The following is a 23,397-nucleotide window of genomic DNA, read 5'->3' as shown; positions in this document are numbered from 1 at the left end:
GGGTGTACCTCCGTGCCGTTAGTCGGTACGGAGGGTCTTTTTGCCCCCTTTGCGTGGTTGTTTGTAGGGTTTTGTGTTGACCGCAAAGTTACCTTTCCTATCCTCGCTCTGTTCAGAAAGTCGGGCCTCACTTTGCTAAATCTATTTCATCTCTACGTTTGTCTTTTCATCTTAACTCACAGTCATTATATGTGGGGGCTGCCTTTTCCTTTGGGGTATTTCTCTGAGGCAAGGTAGGCTTATTTTCTATCTTCAGGCTAACTAGTTTCTCAGGCTGTGCCGAGTTGCATAGGGAGCGTTAGGCGCAATCCACGGCTGCCTCTAGTGTGGTTGGAGAGGATTAGGGATTGCGGTCAGCAGAGTTCCCACGTCTCAGAGCTCGTTCTATGTTTTTGGGTTATTGTCAGGTCACTGTATGTGCTCTGACTTCTATGTCCATTGTGGTACTGAATTACCAGATCATAACAGTACTGGAGGCCCAGGGTACTAATGATTCTCAGTAGAGGGAAAAAAGAAGTTCTGAGACCATTTTTTTTTCTCTGCACTGTGTTTTGCCTTTTTTTTCCCCTAGACATTTGGTGGGTTCAGGACACAGGTGTAGCGATGGACATTAAAGGTCTGTCTTCATGTGTGGATCAGCTCACGGCAAGAGTACAAAATATTCAAGACTTTGTGGTTCAGAATTCTATGTTAGAACCAAGAATTCCTATTCCTGATTTGTTTTTTGGAGATAGAACTAAATTTCTGAGTTTCAAAAATAATTGTAAACTATTTCTGGCTTTGAAACCTCGCTCCTCTGGTGACCCAGTTCAACAAGTTAGGATCATCATTTCTTTTTTACGTGGCGACCCTCAGGACTGCATTAAGTAATATTGATGCGTTTTTCCTGGCGCTCGGATTGCTGTACGATGAACCTAATTCAGTGGATCAGGCAGAAAAACATTTGCTGGCTCTGTGTCAGGGTCAGGATGAGATGGAGGTATATTGTCAGAAATTTAGAAAGTGGTCCGTACTCACTCAATGGAATGAAGGTGCGCTCGCAGCTATTTTCAGAAAGGGTCTCTCTGAAGCCCTTAAGGATGTCATGGTGGGATTTCCTATGCCTGCTGGTTTGAATGACTCTATGTCTTTGGCCATTCAGATCGGTCGACGCTTGCGTGAGCGTAAATCTGTGCACCATTTGGCAGTATTATCTGAGCATAAACCTGAGCCTATGCAGTGCGATAGGACTTTGATCAGAGTTGAACGGCAAGAACACAGACGTCAGAATGGGCTGTGTTTCTACTGTGGTGATTCCACTCATGCTATCTCTGATTGTCCTAAGCGCACTAAGCGGTTCGCTAGGTCTGCCACCATTGGTATGGTACAGTCAAAATTTCTTTTGTCTGTTACCTTGATCTGCTCTTTGTCATCTTATTCTGTCATGGCATTTGTGGATTCAGGCACTGCCCTGAATTTGATGGACTTGGAGTATGCTAGGCGTTGTGGGTTTTTCTTGGAGCCCTTGCAGTGTCCTATTCCATTGAGAGGAATTGATGCTACGCCTTTGGCCAAGAATAAGCCTCAGTATTGGACCCAGCTGACCATATGCATGGCTCCTGCACATCAGGAGGTTATTCGCTTTCTGGTGTTGCATAATCTGCATGATGTGGTCGTATTGGGGTTGCCATGGCTACAAGTCCATAATCCAGTATTAGATTGGAAATCCATGTCTGTGTCCAGCTGGGGTTGTCAGGGGGTACATGGTGATGTCCCATTTCTGTCTATTTCGTCATCTACCCCTTCTGAGGTTCCAGAGTTCTTGTCTGATTACCGGGATGTATTTGATGAGCCCAAGTCCGATACCCTGCCTCCGCATAGGGATTGTGATTATGCTATCGATTTGATTCCTGGTAGTAAATTCCCAAAAGGTCGACTGTTTAATTTATCTGTGCCTGAGCACGCCGCTATGCGGAGTTACGTGAAGGAGTCCTTGGAGAAGGGGCATATTCGCCCGTCATCGTCGCCATTAGGAGCAGGGTTCTTTTTTGTGGCCAAGAAGGATGGTTCGCTGAGACCTTGTATAGATTACCGCCTTCTAAATAAGATCACGGTTAAATTTCAGTACCCCTTGCCGCTGTTATCTGATTTGTTTGCTCGGATTAAGGGGGCTAGTTGGTTCACCAAGATAGATCTTCGTGGTGCGTATAATCTTGTGCGTATTAAGCGAGGCGATGAATGGAAAACTGCATTTAATATGCCTGAGGGCCATTTTGAGTATCTAGTAATGCCATTCGGACTTGCCAATGCTCCATCAGTGTTTCAGTCCTTTATGCATGACATCTTCCGAGAGTACCTAGATAAATTCCTGATTGTATACTTGGATGATATTTTGATCTTCTCGGATGATTGGGAGTCTCATGTGAAGCAGGTCAGAACGGTGTTTCAGGTCCTGCGTGCTAATTCTTTGTTTGTGAAGGGATCAAAGTGTCTCTTTGGTGTTCAGAAGGTTTCATTTTTGGGGTTGATTTTTTCCCCTTCTACTATCGAGATGGACCCTGTTAAGGTCCAAGCCATCCGTGATTGGACTCAGCCGACATCTCTGAAAAGTCTGCAAAAGTTCCTGGGCTTTGCTAATTTTTATCGTCACTTCATCTGCAATTTTTCTAGTATTGCTAAACCATTGACCGATTTGACCAAGAAGGGTGCTGATGTGGTCAATTGGTCTTCTGCTGCTGTGGAAGCTTTTCAAGAGTTGAAGCGTCGTTTTTCTTCTGCCCCTGTGTTGTGTCAACCAGATGTTTCGCTTCCGTTCCAGGTTGAGGTTGATGCTTCTGAAATTGGAGCGGGGGCTGTTTTGTCGCAGAGAAGTTCTGATTGCTCGGTGATTAAACCATGCGCCTTCTTTTCCAGGAAGTTTTCGCCTGCTGAGCGAAATTATGATGTTGGCAATCGAGAGTTGCTGGCCATGAAGTGGGCATTCGAGGAGTGGCGTCATTGGCTTGAAGGAGCTAAGCATCGCGTGGTGGTCTTGACTGATCATAAGAACTTGACTTATCTCGAGTCTGCCAAGCGGTTGAATCCTAGACAGGCTCGTTGGTCGCTGTTTTTTGCCCGTTTTGACTTTGTGGTTTCGTACCTTCCGGGCTCTAAAAATGTGAAGGCGGATGCCCTGTCTAGGAGTTTTGTGCCCGACTCTCCGGGTTTATCTGAGCCGGCGGGTATTCTTAAAGAGGGAGTAATTGTGTCTGCCATCTCCCCTGATTTGCGGCGAGTGCTGCAAAAATTTCAGGCTAATAAACCTGATCATTGCCCAGCGGAGAAACTGTTTGTCCCTGATAGGTGGACGAATAAAGTTATCTCTGAGTTTCATTGTTCGGTGTTGGCTGGTCATCCTGGAATCTTTGGTACCAGAGAGTTAGTGGCTAGATCCTTTTGGTGGCCATCTCTGTCGCGGGATGTGCGTTCTTTTGTGCAGTCCTGTGGGATTTGTGCTCGGGCTAAGCCCTGCTGTTCTCGTGCCAGTGGGTTGCTTTTGCCCTTGCCGGTCCCGAAGAGGCCTTGGACACATATCTCTATGGATTTTATTTCAGATCTTCCCGTCTCTCAAAAAATGTCAGTCATTTGGGTGGTTTGTGATCGCTTCTCTAAGATGGTCCATTTGGTACCCTTGTCTAAATTACCTTCCTCCTCTGATTTGGTGCCATTGTTCTTCCAGCATGTGGTTCGTTTTCATGGCATTCAAGAGAATATCGTTTCTGACAGAGGTTCCCAGTTTATTTCGAGGTTTTGGCGAGCCTTTTGTGCTAGGATGGGCATTGACTTGTCTTTTTCCTCGGCTTTCCATCCTCAGACTAATGGCCAGACCGAACGAACCAATCAGACCTTGGAAACATATCTGAGATGCTTTGTTTCTGCTGATCAGGATGACTGGGTGTCCTTTTTGCCTTTGGCTGAGTTCGCCCTTAATAATCGGGCCAGCTCGGCTACCTTGGTTTCGCCGTTTTTCTGCAACTCTGGGTTCCATTCTCGTTTCTCTTCAGGGCAGGTTGAGTCTTCGGACTGTCCTGGTGTGGATACTGTGGTGGACAGGTTGCAGCAGATTTGGACTCATGTAGTGGACAATTTGACCTTGTCCCAGGAGAAGGCTCAACGTTTCGCTAATCGCAGACGCTGTGTGGGTCCCCGACTTCGTGTTGGGAATTTGGTTTGGTTGTCTTCTCGTCATATCCCTATGAAGGTTTCCTCTCCTAAGTTTAAACCTCGTTTCATTGGTCCGTATAGGATCTCTGAGGTTCTTAATCCTGTGTCTTTTCGTTTGACCCTTCCAGATTCTTTTTCCATACATAACGTATTCCATAGGTCATTGTTGCGGAGATACGTGGCACCTATGGTTCCATCTGTTGATCCTCCTGCCCCGGTTTTGGTGGAGGGGGAGTTGGAGTATATTGTGGAGAAGATTTTGGATTCTCGTGTTTCAAGACGGAAACTCCAGTATCTGGTTAAGTGGAAGGGTTATGCTCAGGAAGATAATTCCTGGGTCTTTGCCTCTGATGTCCATGCTCCCGATCTTGTTCGTACCTTTCATATGGCTCATCCTGGTCGTCCTGGGGGCTCTGGTGAGGGTTCGGTGACCCCTCCTCAAGGGGGGGGTACTGTTGTGAATTCTGTGGCAGAGCTCCCTCCTGTGGTCACAAGTGGTACTTCGGCTGAGTCTCTCTATGAGCTTCCGTTGGTGGAGGAGAGTGGTACTGCGGCTTCTGAGTTTCCTTCCTCAGGTGAGTGGTGAAGTCGTTAGGTGCTGCTCTATTTAACTCCACCTGGTGCTTTGATCCTGGCCTCCAGTCAATGTTCTAGTATAGGACTTGCTTCCTCCTAGATCGTTCCTGTGGCCTGCTGCTCTGCATAGCTAAGTTCCGCTTTTGTTATTTTGTTTGCTGTTTTTTTCTGTCCAGCTTGCTTATTTGGTTTTTCTTGCTTGCTGGAAGCTCTGGGATGCAGAGGGTGTACCTCCGTGCCGTTAGTCGGTACGGAGGGTCTTTTTGCCTCCTTTGTGTGGTTGTTTGTAGGGTTTTGTGTTGCCTGCAACCTTTCCTATCCTCGCTCTGTTCAGAAAGTCGGGCCTCACTTTGCTAAATCTATTTCATCTCTACGTTTGTCTTTTCATCTTAACTCACAGTCATTATATGTGGGGGCTGCCTTTTCCTTTGGGGTATTTCTCTGAGGCAAGGTAGGCTTATTTTCTATCTTCAGGCTAGCTAGTTTCTCAGGCTGTGCCGAGTTGCATAGGGAGCGTTAGGCGCAATCCACGGCTGCCTCTAGTGTGGTTGGAGAGGATTAGGGATTGCGGTCAGCAGAGTTCCCACGTCTCAGAGCTCGTTCTATGTTTTTGGGTTATTGTCAGGTCACTGTATGTGCTCTGACTTCTATGTCCATTGTGGTACTGAATTACCAGATCATAACAACCCTCCTCCTCTTACTGCCCTGGCACCACAGTACAGTCCGCTTGCACCTCTGGTTTTTGAGTCTCATCAGATCACCTCCACCCCTGGTGGTTAACATCTAGTGAGGACGGGCTGGATTCTGCTCAGACCCTACTTCATCCGGCCCCAGATCCAACATGAAAACAATTTTGGGCATCAGTGCAAATGCCTTCCTTCTCTGGATTCTGTGAATCTTTAGGGCAGACCTCTGATGCTCTTTGAATAGAATGTCTGAACAGCTCTGCAGAATGGCCCATCAGTGGTTCCCCACAATCAGTTGGGCATCCGGAAATTTTTTGACGTGGGGGGAAACAAGGGTGATTGGGGTGCCACCTCTGAGGATTTTACTGTGTTCGTTGTTAAGGTGGAGGAAGAGGAGAAGAGGCCACTTGATGCAGCGCTTGCCATCCACTGGAGCACATGCTCTTTCTGAACTGTGCACTGCCAAAGATTATCCTCAACGATTTTGATTATGAAATGAGGCATGGTGCCTGCAACACATTGTTAGCACACAGGATTTATATTATAAAATGTGGGCTAGTGGCGGAACCACAGAATTAGCACAAAATATTTTTATTATGAAATTAGATCTGGTGCCTGTTCCAGACTATTATCCCAAATGATTTGGATTATGAAATGAGGCCTGGTGCCAAAACCAGACTATTATCCCAAATGTTTTGGATTATGAAATGAGGCCTGGTGTTAAAACCAGACTAGTATCCCAAACTATTTTGATTAGGATTTGTGGCCTTCTGATTCCTCCGTGCAACATAGTTTTATCCTATATGATTTGGATTAGCTAATTGGACATCGTGGCTGCACTCCAATATTAGGCCTAACAATGTTTAAGTGGAAATCTAGCCTTCTGATTTTTCTCGGAAACACAGTTTTATCACAAATGATTTGGAGTAGCTAATTGGGCCTCGTGGCTGCACCCCAGTATTAGGACTAATGATTTTTAAGTGGAAATCTTGCCTTTTGATTTGTCTCTGAAACACAGTTTTTTCACAAATAATTTGGATTAACTAATTGGGCTTCGTGACTGCACCACAATATTAGGCCTAATGATTTTTAAGTGGAAATCTGGCCTCCTGATTTGTCACTGAAACACAGTTTTATCACAAACAATTTGGATTAGCAAATGGGGCCTCCAGAGACAGTTTTTGCACAATCTAGTTAGATGCTCGAAGATCAACTTCACACAGGACAGGATCCTGTCTAGCTAACTATCAAGTTCACTTGCAGCACTATCAGCAGTGGCTTCTCTGCACTGTAACACTGAGAAAATGGCACCAGAAAAACATGGCCAGGGGCATATGACTTTGGCAGTCAATCACAGAAGACCTTGTATCATGACATTGTGGATAGTTTCTGCATTCTGATTGGCTGCTGGAATCAACACACATAAAGTTAAGGGGAAAAAAAGCATGCTGCTCCTCTAATCTCTCCACATCCCCTCTCCTCATCAAAAATGTCACCGCGTCACCCCGCTCATCATACAGTACCACTATCCTTGCCAAAGTAATAACAAATGCATTAGTGGAAATAATTTACTGAACTGTGACTGAATTTTGCAGACTTTGAGTAAAAATGCTTGTGAAAGCGAACATGGATCCGAATGTGCAATGTACGTGCCGAATTTGAAATTGACAAATGTTTTCCGGACAAGTTCGCTTCTCTCTATATATGATTTGCTCCTCTTTCTTAAGGGGAGCAGAGCGCAAGCATATCCAGGACGGTTCTACAGCCTCAGGACACCGTTACCGCCATTGGCCACCAATGATTGGCACAATTCTGACAATAAGTACGAAACAATACATATATCTTACCAGACACGGAAAATATATCACATACAAAAAGCATCGCTTTCTACTGCACAGGACTCTACCGGGCCTCCATTCAAAACCTCTTAAGATTACCTCTGACCTACTATCATTACCTGGTACTTTTCATATTCTCCAAAGGTTACCATTTATTTACAGCCTACCACTATCCGGTACATCCCTTTCTACATAGTAAACCCCATGGTTAAGACCCGGGAGGGTCGAAACATCAGGTGTCTCTACTTTACTGGGTTTTGGACCAATTTTTGTAACTTGACACTTTTTTTCTTTGTCTAAAATAAAATTCCACAGATGGTTGCAAATCATTCCATTAGAGTGTGCGGTGAATTTTTGCTATTTACCACTTTCTTGTTTGACAGCTCTGGCTTTATAAGAAAAAAGTTGGACAAAGATAGAAAACAAATAGGTGGTAACGTGTACTGCACCGTTTGGCCATGCCAAGGATGCATTGAGTGTCTGTGCTTGGTTTGAACAGTCATTTGTGCTAACATGCTCCCATTGTGAAGCCAACTACAGCTGTCACTCAAGAGCAAAGGAGAGGAGTTATAGAACCATTAATGCAGAGAGCCAAGAACACCTCAGGCCTAGGAATTTCCTAGAGCACCTTTGGGAGAGGCATGTACCAAAATAAAATTTCACTTTCCAATTTATCCCGCTTTTAAAAGCCTCAGAAAGTCATGAGTTAAGCAGCTCTGTACCATGGTCAGCAGTTTTGCAGGCTCAAGTTTTGCAGGCTCACTTTAGGGATTAAAACGAGTCTACTCTTTTCCACAAATAGTGCCCAGGCTATGTCTGGTATCGCGGTTGAGTCCCAATGATCTTCTCTACAAACGCAATTGCACTCTTTGGTTGATTTCTAACTCAAGAATGGTTTGTCTATCTTCAAGGAGGATCAAGAGTGTTATGAGAAAAGCCATCTTAACAAATACATGTATACACATAGTGCCTCCAGTCACTATTGATAAACCTTATGGTGATATTATTCTGGGTTTTGCTTCTAAATCGAGTAAAGATTTTTTTCTTCCTTTCTGGAGAGACGCATGCCAATTTTATTAGCCACCAACATATGAATCCATGATTCATTTTTGTGCTGCACTTAAATAGAGAACAGATATAAATGCGGCATACATTATACTGTATAAGTAAAAAATAACGATAATACAGATTAGCAAGAGCAGAGTATAATGGAACCTGTGATAATACTCACACATTTTCTCTTACTTTCTTTTCTGTTTTTCTGTTTTAGGTGAATTAAATGAACCAATTACTGACCCTGGATTTTATGGTACATATTATTTTTTTATTCTTAGTTGATTGGTTGAGTGAGATTGAACAAAAAATATATACATCAATGCCATCACTTGACATATAATTAGTAATGGAACATATCTAATAAACTATGAAAATATTCTTTTTTTGTTGCCTTTACTTAAAAGATGAATGGACATGTCAGTATTATTTAAAATGGTAGAAATCACAAAAGAAAATCCTGTCCTTTATTTCTTTTTAACCTCATGGGAAAAATGTATAGTAACATATAAAAATGTATTAATATTGATTAACTTTTGTTTGCATTGTTTTCTTTGGTTTAAAGGGAACCACACAAACACTGATATAAAGAGACACTCAACTTTGTTGTCCATGCTAAATAGGATCTATCTACCCTTAATATCCTGAAGCAATGCTTTCTTTATATTTTGACCTTCTCCCAATATCATTAAGGAGTTGAAAAGATGGCATGGGCTGCACAGGCTGGTATAGAAGTGACTATAGGAGATTTACAGCACCATGGAATCAATGGTACTCTAAAAACAAATTATAATAATATATTTATCTATTCAGATATTGTCTGGAGTCATGGTTCTGCTTCATCTGCAAAGAGGATAAAATTCCACCATTAGTTGCAGGATCATTTTATAGGACAGTTCATTGATGTTTGAGGATCTTTTAAGGAACTGTATACATGAGTATGTGATAGAAAACATTATAAGAGATAGCCAACATGGTTTTAGTAAGGACAGATGTTGTGGAGTAAACTGGAAACACTTTTATGAAGAGGTGGGTGTTATCCTTAACAGAGAGGTAGTTGTGGATATAGTATTTTTTTACTTTGCATAGTCATTTGAAAATGTTCCATATAGACGCCTAATGTGTAAATTATAATTGGACTTTGTGTAGTCCCTGGATATAAATTGACACCACAAAGTTCAATGCTATTATTCAACTTAATATTATCGATATAAAAGATGGGATGTTAGTAGTTGTGGATGTGTCCATATACGCTTAGACTATCTAATTAAAGGGGTTGCCCCACAAACAAAAGTTCATTTTAATCAATAGATCTTAGAATAACTATTGAATAATAATAATAATAATAATAACAATTTTTATTTATATAGTGCCAACATATTCCGCAGCATTTTACAATTAAGCGGGGACATGTACAGACAATAAATTCAGTACAAGTTAAGACAATTTAAACAGTGACATTAGGAGTGAGGTCCCTGCTCGCAAGCTTACAATCTACAAGGAAATGGGGGGACACAATAGGTGAAAAGTGCTTGTTATTTCAGGTCTGGCAATTATAATAAATAGGGATTTTCATATAAAGCTGCATGATCCGGTCATCAGCCCGTGTGTTTAAGTGCAATAGTCAAGTATCAAGTGCAGTTATCGTGTGCATGGAGGGTGTGGAGACAGATGAATAGTAGGGTGCAGATTCACATACAGAAAATATTTGGAAGGAAGGAACAGGAGTAGTTGATGTTGGAGGCTTGTTTGAAGAGATGGGTTTTTAAAGCACGCTTGAATAAGTTGGGGCTAGGTATCAGTCTGATCGTCTGGGGAAGTGCATTCCAGAGAGCTGGCGCAGCACGAGAGAAGTCTTGGAGACAGAGGTGCGGGGTTTGGATTACAAGGGATGTTAGTCTTAGGTCATTTGTAGAACGGGGGGCATGTGTAGGGCGAAAGACGGAGATGAGAGAGGAGATATAAGGCAGTGCAGAACTGTGGAGAGCTTTGTGGGTGAGAGAGATGAGTTTATACTGGACCCTGTAGTGAATGGGTAGCCAGTGTAATGACTGGCACAAGATAAAGGCATTGGTGAAGCGGCTGGACAGAAATATGACCCTGGCTGCTGCATCCAAGATGGATTGGAGAGGAGAAAGTTTGGAAAGAGGGAGACCGATCAGAAGAGAGTTGCAGTAGTCCACACGAGAATTAATAAGAGCGACAGTAAGAGTCTTGGCAATTTCAAAGGTGAGAAAAGGTCGGATTCTGGAGATGTTTTTAAGATGCAGGTGACAGGAGCGAGTGCGTGATCGGATATAGGGAGTAAAGGAAAGTTCGGTGTCGAATATGACCCCAAGACAGCGGGCATGCTGTTGGGAGTTATGGTTGAACCCTCCAGGGTAATTTCGATGTTGGGTAGAGTTAGGTTAGTAGAAGGGAGAAACACAAGTAGTTCAGTTTTGGAGAGATTTAGTTTCAGATAGAGGGAGAACATGATGTTAGAGACAGCAGACAGACAATCCTTGGTATTTTGAATTAGAGTGGGGGTGTTTCAGTGGAGTGTAAAGAGTGGAAACCAGATTGTAAGGGGTCAAGAAGAGAGTTACCTGAGAGATAGCGGATTAGACAGGAGTGGACCAAGCGTTCCAGGAGTTTAGAGATGAAGGATAGGTAAGAGACAGGTCTGTAGTTAGCCGTGCAGTTCTAGTCCAAGGATGGCTTTTTAAGTAAAGGGGTAATGATGGCATGTTTAAATGAGGAGGGAAAGATACCTGAAGAAAGAGAGAGGTTAAATATTTTAGTCAGGCGAGTGGTGACCACTGACCACTGGTGAGAGAGACTGCAGGAGAGGTGAAGGAACGGGGTCACCATTGCAGGTTGTAGGCCGAGCAGAAGTGAGGAGCTTGGAAACTTCTTCTTCTGAAACAGGCTCAAAGATGTCTAATGAGCTTGAGGTGCGGCAGGTAAAGGGATCCAGGCACTGAGGAGATTGGGCTGAGATATCTTGATGGATGTGGTTGATTTTTTCTAGGAAATAAGTGGCCAGATCCTCACCACTGAGATTGGAGGTGGGGGCCTGTACTTTAGGTTTCAGGAGGGAGTTTAGGTTTCAGGAGGGAGTTTAAGGTTAAAGTTGTTTTGGGTTGTTGGATAGTGAGGTGATGAGGGTGGTGAAGTAGGATTGTTTGGCCAGAGAAAGGGCAGAGTTATAGGTTTTGAGAATGAACTTATAGTGGGTGAAGTCTTCTGCTAAGAGAGATTTTCTCCACTGCCGCTCTGCACACCTTGAGCAATGCTGAAGAAAGCGTGTTTGCATAGTGTGCCAGGGCTGCCACTGTCTGTGTCAGGTCTTTCTGTGTGTAGAAGGTGATGCTTCATCCAGGGCATTCTTCAGTGTAATATTGAAGCGTGACAATGCTAAGTCTGGTCAGGGAGGAGATGGGGGCTAAAGATGTGTGGAGGTTGTCCATAAGCTGCTGAGTATTAATGGTACGTGTATTCCAATAAGTGTGGTAAGTGGGGGTGTCCTGGGTGAGGAGACAATTCTTGACAGAGTAGGAAAGAAGGTTGTGGTCCGTGAGCGGGAGAGTGGAGTTAGTAAAGTCGTGCAGCGATCCGGGATGGGAGAAAACCAGGTCCAGATTATTCCCGTCCTCATGCGTAGGAGAATTAGTAAACTGTGAGAGGTTGAATGAAGAAGTTAGAGAGAGAAGATGAGAGGCAGATTGGGAGAGGGGATCATTGATGGGGATGTTAAAGTCTCCCATGATGAGGGCGGGGATGTCACAGGATAGAAATTGAGTAAGCCAGGTGGCAAAGTGGTCTAGAAACAGGCGGGAGGAGCCTGGAGGGCGATAAACAACCACCACCTGCAAGGAGAAGGGGTTATAGAGTCTGACAGCGTGGACTTCAAAGGAAGGAAATGTAAGTGAGGGAACCGGGGGGGATGACCTGGAAAGCACATTGTAATGAAAGGAGTAAACCAACACCTCTACCCTGTCTGTTCTCAGGTCTGGTGGTATGTGAAAATGTCAGCTGTTATGAAAGGCAATTCAGAATCACAATGGACATGGAGGTCAGAGCACATTCAGTGAACTGACAATAACCCAAAATAATAGAACGAGCTCTGAGACGTGGGAACTCTGCAGACCGCAATCCCTAAGCCTATCAAACCACACTAAAGGTAGCCGTGGAGCGCTCCTGACCAGAACCTAGGCGCCTCGTCACAGCCTGAGAAACTAGCTAATCCTGAAGATAGAAAAATAAGCCTACCTTGCCTCAGAGAAATTCCCCAAAGGAAAAGGCAGCCCCTCACATATAATGACTGTGAGTAAGATGAAAACACAAACATAGAGATGAAACAGATTTAGCAAAGTGAGGCCCGACTAGCTGAACAGAACGAGGATAGGGAAGATAACTTTGCGGTCAGCACAAAAACCTATAAAAAACCACGCAGAGGGGACAAAAAGACCCTCTGCGTCTCAGAGCTTCCAGCAGGCGAGAAAAACCAATAAAGCAAGCTGGACAGAAAAATAGCAACAAAATAACATAAGCAAAACATAGCTTTGCAGAGCAGCAGGCCACAGGAATGATCCAGGGAAAAAACAAGTCCCACACTGAAACATTGACAGGAAGCATAGATCAAAGCATCAGGTGGAGTTAAGTAGAGAAGAAGCTAACGAGCTCACCAGATCACCTGAGGGAGGAAACTCAGAAGCTGCAGTACCACTTTCCTCCACAAACGGAAGATCCCAGAGAGAATCAGCCGAAGTACCACTTGTGACCACAGGAGTGAACTCTGCCACAGAATTCACAACAGTCAGCCCACCAAACGAGAGAGCGGCAGCGGTGGTGTCTGAGTGCTGGATCCAGGTTTCTGTAATAGCCAGAAGGTTAAGGGAATTAGAGAGGAAAAGATCGTGAATGTAAGTTAGTTTGATACACACAGACCGTGCATTCCAGAGAGCACAGTGAAAAGCAATAGGAGAAGGCATGCACTGAATGTTAATAAGATCAGCAGGGTTTCTATATGTAGCTGGAGGAGAGTAATGTATGCTGGTGGATGGAGGTCCAGGGATTGGGGAGATGTCACCTGCAGCTAGTAGAAGGAGAAAAAACAGAAAGAGCAGGTGGTGGGATGATTTGTATGAATGTTTTGAGTGCTGCATGGTGGTAGTAGCTGGTTTAGAGTGGGTAAGAAATGTCAGTAGAGCCTCAGAGTTATACATGGGAGAGGGGAGAGGGGAGGGGTGGATATAGCGAGAGTGCCCAGAATGCGTTAAAGGGCGGGCGAGTTGTGAGAAAGCAGAAGTAAAAACAAATAAGAAGCATATTGATATGATCAATGCATTATGTAGTACGACTGACCAAGAAGCATGTTTGTATGAAAAGCTTATGCACCTTACCTGTCTCCTGCCCTGTCCAACTGCCATTTTCTAACTGCCAAGCACTTGATCCTGTTGCACTTAATATCTGTTGCACACGCGAACCCACACGCGTCCTATCCCAGCCAGACTAAATATATATGAAATGAAATGACAGCTAGTTTCAGGAACCAAATGGTCACAATCAGCATTTAACCAATTAGCATTAGGCCCTAGCAGGCGTTACTATGCAGGGTAACCAACCAATGCTGAACAAGGCCATAAAACAGTGGGAAAGAGGAAGAAAGAAAAAAAAATAGCTTTGAATACTTTAAATCAGAAACCAAAAACAGAGGGAAAAATCCCCCAATAATTTCCTCAATTGGATGTGCTTAAATAAAATGTTCCTGTGCTGAGATAATCTTATAAATGTGCCCCTGTTGTGTGATGGTTGTGTCTGACCGTGCAGGAACATGGTCTGATCATACCACAGCTCCTGGGCAGAGGGGAAGCCACAGAGAGTATACAGATATTACAGCAGGGGATCACAGCTGATTCTTTTTGTAAGTTATAACATTCCACTGCCTGTTTTTACACAATATTTTACTTCAAAGAAAAAATTAGCTACAATCCCATGCTGTCATGTCTGTATACTATCTTTTCCTTCCTCCTGCGCCCAGGACCAGGAGATGTGGTATGATCAGACCATGTCTTTGTACGGTCAGACACAGCCATTGTGCAGGGGCACATTTATAAGATTATCTCAGCACAGGAACATTTTTTTAACACATCCATTTGTGGAAATTATTATTATTATTCCAAGATCTTTGTAGAGATGCATTCCTTTGACAAGGAGAAATGGTAACACTCAATTATTATTTTATTTATTATGCTTTGCTTATATATCACTATCTTATTTCAAGGGCGCATTGCCATTATCATCACTGTTCCTATCTAGATTTCTATCAGTATGTCTTTGGAATGTGGGAGGAAACCGGAGTACCCGGAGGAAACCCATGCAAACACGGGGAGAACATACAAACTCCTTGCAGATGTTGTCCTTAGTGGGATTTAAACCCAGGACCCCAGCACTGCAAGGATGCAGTGCTAACCACTGCGCCCTAGTTGTCTATCTATATAAATATATAATGGCAGATATACAGATTAATATTGAAATTGTTTTTGCATGGTGAATGCACTTGCAACTAATACAGATTGCAGGTGTAGTGATAGATGCTCTTTAATTAATGGTCAATGGTCCAAAGAGTAAAATGTATGTTTTCCGGATCCTGAGATGTTTCTCTAGTTTGATTTTTTTTGTGTCCACTTTTTTTATTTAAAAAAGAGCTATCAAATGTTATACTTTGTTAATATGGTCTTTTCAGAAGCCACTTTTCAGACTGGATGTGTGATTATATTAAGCTGCATTTACACTACAAGATAACGAGAACGAGTGTTGTTAAATATGATTGTTTCATGGTTATCTTGCCATGTAAACAGGCTGCCAATAGCCTGAAGATAGAGCAAAATGGTCATTCCTCAGGTAAAATGATCTTTTTCGCAGGACAAAAAATTATCTGCCCCGACAGTGCATTGTCCTGTGTAAACAGATCTCACTGCTGCAGAGAATAGAGTGTGGATCGTTTACTTTGGTCTGACTGAGTCAATGACTGTGACAGGCATTTAAACGACCGCCGATCAGTAAAAGTTTACAAATCGGCGGTCATTTCATGGGTCATGTAAACAGACCTAAATATTCAGTATTCTCCAGCTGTTATCTCACCCTGCTTTATAGCTTTGTCTGCATTCAGCTTGTAATATCAGCAAGTCTGTGAAATCATACTCAAACATGACTTTATAGATTCAGATCAATCCTCTCCATTTATATATATTTTTTACCACATTTTCTGTATTTTTGTTATTTTACAGGATTACCTCATTAACCCCTTTCTGTCATTGGACGTACTATTCCGTCCATGTGGGGTGGGCCTTAATTCCCACGGACGGAATAGTACGTCCTTAGCGATCGGCCGTGCTCACGGGGGGAGTGCGGCCGATCGCGGCCGGGTGTCAGCTGCCTATTGCAGCTGACATCCGGCACTATGTGCCAGGAGCGGTCACGGACCGCCCCCAGCACATTAACCCCCGGCACACTGCGATCAAACATCGGTGTGCCGGCGGTATAAGGAAGCATCGCGCAGGGAGGGGGCTCCCTGCGTGCTTCCCTGAGACCCCCGCAGCAACGCGATGTGATCGCGTTGCTGCGAGGGTCTCTTACCTTCCTCCCTGCAGCAGCCCCAGATGCCGAGGCCATTTTGGATCCGGGGCTGCTGCAGGGAGGGAGGGAGGTGGCTTACCAAGTGCCTGCTCACAGCAGGCGCTTGGTAAGCCTGCAGCGCTGCAAGTCAGATCGCTGATCTGACAGAGTGCTGTGCAAACTGTCAGATCATCGATCTGTGATGTCCCCCCCTGGGACAAAGTAAAAAAGTAAAAAAAAAATTCCACATGTGTAAAATAAATAAATAAATAATAATTCCTAAATAAAGAAAAAAAAATATTATTCCCATAAATACATTTCTTTAAATAAAAAAAAACAATAAAAGTACACATATTTAGTATCGCCGCGTCCGTAACGACCCAACCTATAAAACTGTCCCACTAGTTAACCCTTTCAGTAAACACCGTAAGAAAAAAAAACAAAAACGAGGCAAAAAACAACACTTTATTATCATACCGCCGAACAAAAAGACAGATATAAATAACCATGGTACCGCTGAAAACGTCATCTTGTCCCGCAAAAAACGAGCCACCATACAGCATCATCAGCAAAAAATGTAAAAGTTATAGTCCTCAGAATAAAGCAATGCAAAAATAATTCTTTTTTTCTATAAAATAGCTTTTATCGTATAAAAGCGCCAAAACATAAAAAAATGATATAAATGAGGTATCGCTGTAATCGTACTGACCCGAAGAATAAAACTGCTTTATCAATTTTACCAAAAGCGTAACGGTATAAACGCTTCCACCAAAAGAAATTCATGAATAGCTGGTTTTTGGTCATTCTGCCTCACAAAAATCAGAATAAAAAGCAATCAAAAAATGTCACGTGCCCGAAAATGTTACCATTAAAAATGTCAACTCGTCCCGCAAAAAACAATATCTCACATGACTCTGTGGACTCAAATATGGAAAAATTATAGCTCTCAAAATGTGGTAACGCAAAAAACATTTTTTGCAATAAAAAGCGTCTTTCAGTGTGTGACAGCTGCCAATCATCACCCCCTTAGTTAGGGAAAAATTAAAAAATTAAAAAAATGTATTTATTTCCATTTTCCCATTAGGGTTAGGGCTAGGGTTAAGGTCAGGGTTAGGGTTAGGGCTAGGGTTAGGGACAGGGTTAGGGCTAGGTATAGGGTTGGGGCTAGGGTTAAGGCTACAGTTAGGGTTGGGGTTAAGGTTAGGGTTAGGGTTTGGATTACATTTACGGTTGGGAATAGGGTTGGGATTAGGGTTAGGGGTGTGTCTGGGTTAGAGGTGTGGTTAGAGTTACCATTGGGATTAGGGTTAGGGGTGTGTTTGGAATAGGGTTTCAGTTATAATTGGGGGTTTCCACTGTTTAGGCATATCAAGGGCTCTCCAAACGGGACATGGCGTCTGATCTCAATGCCAGCCAATTCTGCGTTGAAAAAGTAAAACAATGCTCCTTCCCTTCCGAGCTCTACCGTGTGCCCAAACAGGGGTTTACCCCAACATATGGGGTATCAATGTACTCAGGACAAATTGGACAACAACTTTTGGGGTCCAATTTCTCCTGTTACCCTTGGGAAAATACAAAACTGGGGGCTAAAAAATAATTTTTGTGGGAAAAAAAAGATTTTTTATTTTCACGGCTCTGCGTTATAAACTGTACTGAAACATTTGGAGGCTCAAAGTTCTCACAACACATCTAGATAAGTTCCTTGGGGGTCTAGTTTCCAATATGGGGTCACTTGTGGGGGGTTTCTACTGTTTAGGTACATTAGGGGCTATGCAAATTCAATGTGACGCCTGCAGACCAGTCCATCTAAGTCTGCATTCCAAATGGTGCTCCTTCCCTTCCGAGCCCTCCCATGCGCCCAAACGGTAGTTCTCCCCCACATATGGGGTATCAGCATACTCAGGACAAATTGGACAACAACTTTTGGGGTCCAATTTCTCCTGTTACCCTTGGGAAAATACAAAACTGCGGGCTAAAATATTATTTTTGGGGGAAAGTTTTTATTTTTTATTTTCACAGCTCTGCGTTATAAACTGTAGTGATACACTTGGGGGCTCAAAGTTCTCACAAAACATCTAGATAAGTTCCTTGGGGGGGTCTACTTTGCAAAATGGTGTCACTTGTGGGGGGTTTCAATGTTTAGGCACATCAGTGGCTCCCAAATGCAACATGGTGTCCCATCTCAATTCCTGTCAATTTTGCCTTTAAAAGTCAAACGGCGCTCCTTCCCTTCCGAGCTCTCCCATGCGCCCAAACAGTGGTTTACCCCCACATATGGGGTATCAGCGTACTCATGACAAATTGTACAACTTTTGGGGTCCAATTTCTTCTCTTACCCTTGGGAAAATAAAAAATTGGGGGCAAAAAAATAATTTTTGTGAAAAAATATGATTTTTTATTTTTACGGTTCTGCATTATAAACTTCTGTGAAGCACTAGGTGGGTGAAAGTGCTCACCCCACCTCTAGATAAGTTCCTTAGGGGGTCTACTTTCCAAAATGGTGTCACTTGTGGGGGGTTTCAATGTTTAGGCACATCAGTGGCTCTCCAAACGTAACATGGCGTCCCTTCTCAATTCCAGTCAATTTTGCATTGAAAAGTCAAATGGCGCTCCTTTGCTTCCGAGCTCTGTCATGCGCCCAAACAGTGGTTTACCCCCACATATGGGGTATCAGCGTACTCAGGACTAATTGTACAACAACTTTTGGGGTCCATTTTCTCCTGTTACCCTTGGTAAAATAAAACAAATTGGAGCTGAAATAAATTTTTTGTGAAAAAAAGTTAAATGTTCATTTTTATTTAAACATTACAAAAATTCCTGTGAAACACCTGAAGGATTAATAAACTTCTTGAATGTGGTTTTGAGCACCTTGAGGGAGGGGTGCAGTTTTTAGAATGGTGTCACACTTGGGTATTTTCTATCATATAGACCCCTCAAAATGACTTCAAATGAGATGTGGTCCCTAAAACAAAATGGTGTTGTAAAAATGAGAAATTGCTGGTCAAGTTTTAACCCTTATAACTCCCTAACGAAAAAAATTTGGGGTTCCAAAATTGTGCTGATGTAAAGTAGACATGTGGGAAATGTTAATTATTAAGTATTTTGTGTGACATATCTCTGTGATTTAATTGCATAAAAATTCAAATTTGGAAAATTGTGAAATTTTCAAAATTTTCGCCAAATTTCCATTTTTTTCACAAATAAACACAGGTAATATCAAAGAAATGTTACCACTATCATTAATTACAATATGTCACGAGAAAACATTGTCAGAATCACTGTGATCCGTTGAAGCGTTCCAGAGTTATAACCTCATAAATGGACAGTGGTCAGAATTGTAAAAATTGGCCTGGTCATTAACGTGCAAACCACCCTTGAGGGTAAAGGGGTTAAAGGCCTAAATGCTAGAGCATCTACTAATAAGCTTAATATTAGTGTCTTATAATAGGCATATATAAAGCAGGAGAGTTCGGGTCGGTTGACTCATGGCCAGTCCAATAATGGACATCTGGATCTGGCCTAAGATAAAGCTTCTTCAACCATTATCAGGAGCCACCCCCACATTACGCAATTAAGAAAAAAAAAAACTTGTTTTCATGAAACCATTCCAATTATAAGTACAGTACATAAGATTCTGTTCAATATACTATACATAGGATATTACAAACAAGGCTTGAATTTACTACTTCAGGACCGTCCATAAACCTTAACCCCTTAACCATCTAGGGATTTTCGGACTTTGAGTTTCCGTTTTTGCTTCCTTTCTTCCCAGAGCCATAACTTTTTTATTTTTCTGTCAATACGAGAGACGAGTTGTAATTTTGAAGAACACCATTGATTTGGTTTTTTGTTACCATATTCGCTAAATGCTAAAACTGACCTGCCATTATAATTCTCCAGGCCATTACAAGTTTGTAGATACCAAACATTCATAGGTTCCTTTTCCGATACCGATACCGTCTCCATTTTTCAGGATCTGGGGCTGGGTGAGTGCTTATTTTTTATGCACCAAGCTGACGTTTTTATTGATACAGTTTAGGTGTAGATACGATGTTTTGATTGCCAGTTATTGCATTTTATTGCAATATTTCGGTGACCAAAAAAAATTTAATTCTTTAATTGGACATTTCTGAACATGGCGATACCAATTATGTGTATTTTTGGTATTTTTTTATTATTTTATTTTGAATGGGGCAAACGGAGGCTGATTTAAACTTTTATATATTTTTTTAAAATTAATTTTTTTTTTAACTTTTTTTTTTACTTGCTTCAATAGTCTTTGATCTTCTGATCGCTTGTGCTACACATAGAAATGCTCATCTGTTATAAATTCCAGATACTGTGCAACGATCATAGCAGATCGGCATTGACAACAAGAAGGATCTCCTGCCAACCCCAGGTTGTCCTGCCAAGTCCTGCCGTGATCATGTGATAGGGGCACTGATGGGTGGAGGTAGTGATGCTCTTCTGGCAGTGGCATGATAAATGTCATTGTCAGAGATTGAGTCTCGGCTGTTAGGGGCACATAACAGCTGAACAGATCAGCTGACATGTGCCTGAAAACACGCAGGCTCAACGCCATAGGCCGCATCAAAGAGGGGAAGGGGACCTATGATTTACCTACAGTGGGGAAAATAAATATTTGATAAATTTTTGCAAATTTTCCCAGAAACAAAGAATGGAGAGGTATTTAAAAAATACAGAAAATCACATTGTATGATTTTTGCATAATTTGCATTTTATTGCATGAAAATAAGTATTTGAATCAATAGAAAAACAGAACTTAATATTTAGTATTTGCAATTACAGAGGTTAGATGTTTCCTGTAGTTCTTGACCAAGTTGGCACACACTGCAGCAGGGATTTTGACCCACTCCTCCATTCAGATCTTCTCCAGATATTTGGCTGTGTGATTCAGGTCATTATTATGCTGGAAGTCCCAGCCATGACACATCTTCAATGCTCTTAATGAGGGAAGGAGGTTATTAGCCAAAATCTTGCGATACATGAACCCATCCATCCTCTCTTTAATATGGTGCAGTCATCCTGTCCCCTTTGCAGAAAAGCCCCTCCGAAGTATGATGTTCCCCCACCATTCTTTATGGTTAGAATGGTGTTCATGGGGTTGTACTCATCCTTCTTTTTCCTCCAAACACGGCGAGTGGAGTTGATTCCAAAAAGTTCCATTTTGGTCTCATCTGACCACATGACCTTCAGCAATGCCTCCTCTGGATCATCCAGATGATCATTGTCGAACTCCAAATGGGCCTGGACATGTGCTGGCTTGAGCAGGGGAACCTTGAGTGCCCTGCAGGTTTTTAATCCATGACGGCGTAGTGTGTTACTAACAGTAATGTTTCAGACTGTGGTCCCAGCTCTTTTCAGGTCATTAACCAGGTCCTCCTGAGTAGTTCTGGGCTGGGCTCATTCCTGATCTTTCTCAGAATCATCATTACTCCACGAGGCAAGATCTTGCCTGGAGCCCTAGGCCGAGGAAGACTGACAGTCTTCTTGTGTTTCTTCCATTTTTTAATATTTGTGCCAACAGTTGTTTCGTGCTTACAAAGCTTCTTGCCTATGGTCCTGTAACCCATCTGAGCCTTATGCAGGTCTACAATTTTGTCCCTAGATTCACGTAATTGTGCAGCTATAAGGGCAGAGGAAGAGGAAGCTAGGCTCCCTGTAGTGAAGCCAAACATGATTCATTATCATGTCTATCTTCTCTCCCCCACCCCTTGGATTCAGCGATCATGTGATCTCTCATGTAGGGAGAGCAGAGGCACTGCTGAGTTCTAGGAAATTAGATTGATTTTCTCCTATAACTAAAGCTGATATACAAACCCCAGTTACAGAAGAAATCAGCTATAAAACAATGTATTGGCATGTTCAAATGCCCACTCTAAAGGACTCATACAACTTTACAGGTAGTGATGAGCGAATTTGTTTTGAAAATGATCGCCACACATAAATTCGACACAAATATGGCACGTATGGATTCGTGATGGGAAACACAAGCAAAATTTCATAAAATCGGTAAAAAGTGTGATAAAATATTTGCGTTGCCACAAAATTATTTTCAGCACTTTTGCAACAATAATGGTGGTGTATCATGAGTGTTTGGCACGTGTTTGATGAGGGAAGGGTAAACAGTAATTTTTTTCCCCTAACTTTATGTGTGCACATTGCAGCTAGTCAATCAGTTCCCACAGAGCAGTACTAGTGTGGCACATGTCGGGAAGGGGTTAAAAAAATTATAATTTTTCTATTGCAAAACTTGATACAGCCCATCGTATTCTATGTTGTCATTTTGTTGGGTTGAAATTAAGGTGTCTGCGGACCTTATGCACATAACAAAACAAAAAAAAATCTGTTGCTAAATGTGATACAGGCTGCCACATCCCAAATATGAATGCCGAGTGGCACACCTTCTCTCCCCAGGAAGAAGCAAAAGCAAAACGCGTGTCGGGGTTAGGAGAGACCACGTGCCACTCGGCATTCACATTTGGAGCAGCACAGATCCTGGTAATATGTACATGGCTTATTTTGTCGTACCTTATTATGAACATTGTGAACAGAATTATACTTACAGCATTTGCCACCACTGCGTTCCATTCAGAGATGTTGTCCTGCCAGTGGAACCTATATTGTTCTGCACCTGCGCTTTAAAACTGTGTGTTACCACCCCATTCGCATGGCTCATGTCCTCAGCCTGGTGGTACAGCTTTTTCTCCACCACTATCCTGGCCTGAGTAAGCGAAAACCACAGTCGCTGTGTGCTCAATTCAACCGTTCGCACCCCTCAGGTCAACGACTTTTGCATCGTTACAGAGGTCTTTGTTCATGCAATTTAACATGTTGATATGCCATGTGCCGACATGGTGGAATTCCACTCTGCACATGTTGCAGATACGGTGGCAGCAGCAACGAGCCCTGTTGCAGTATGTCATGTAATATAGACTGGGCCAAGGCAGTACAGACATGGCGTATATCACGTTTACGGAGTGGGCACAATCTAGGGACCTCTGAACCCTTCTGCACAGTTTTGAAATGGCTACAAAGATGGTTAGTGCTGACGATGCCATCATCAGCATCACTATTCTGGTCATGTATAGGCTGGAGTAGACTTTGAATATACTGTGGGAGGAGATGGTAGTCCCAGAAGAAGAGGACGAAGCATAGGAGGATGCGGAAGGGATAACATTGTCTTCAAGTTCCAGACTGTCGTCACACAGGCGGGTGCCAAGGGAGGGCAGATTACTGCGATCGAGGGGGGCTGGTGATAACAGACAAACTGTTAGTGAAGGTGCAAGATCTGAGTGACAAATGGAGGAGGAAGAGGTGATGGGCGAGCAACTGTCAGGAGATAAAGGATAATCCTCCCCTCTCTGTTGTTCCTGGTTGGCAGGAGGGGACAGAGGAAACAAGCCTCAGAGTTACCAGCCACCAACATACAGTAGCAT

General features: G+C 42.8%; 1 protein-coding gene across 12 annotated transcripts in view; it reads left to right on the top strand.

The window, feature by feature from the left end:
* The window catches only part of NTRK2 (neurotrophic receptor tyrosine kinase 2), a 446,678-nt gene that overhangs the window by 95,079 nt on the left and 328,202 nt on the right, over positions 1–23,397 (top strand). For 6 of the 12 annotated variants that reach the window (XM_069762550.1, XM_069762510.1, XM_069762556.1 and 3 more), the window contains one exon: positions 8,553–8,591. The exons of the other annotated variants lie outside the window; for them this stretch is intronic. In XM_069762550.1, the coding sequence (XP_069618651.1) occupies positions 8,553–8,591 (39 nt within the window). The remainder of the gene's footprint in view (positions 1–8,552; positions 8,592–23,397) is intronic. 12 annotated transcript variants of the gene reach the window in all.

Source organism: Ranitomeya imitator, chromosome 1 (assembly GCF_032444005.1).
Source record: "Ranitomeya imitator isolate aRanImi1 chromosome 1, aRanImi1.pri, whole genome shotgun sequence".
In the NCBI taxonomy this organism is placed as follows: domain Eukaryota; kingdom Metazoa; phylum Chordata; class Amphibia; order Anura; family Dendrobatidae; genus Ranitomeya; species Ranitomeya imitator.
The sequence above is the reverse complement of the archived record's forward strand: the minus strand, read 5'-3'. Positions and strand labels throughout refer to the sequence as shown.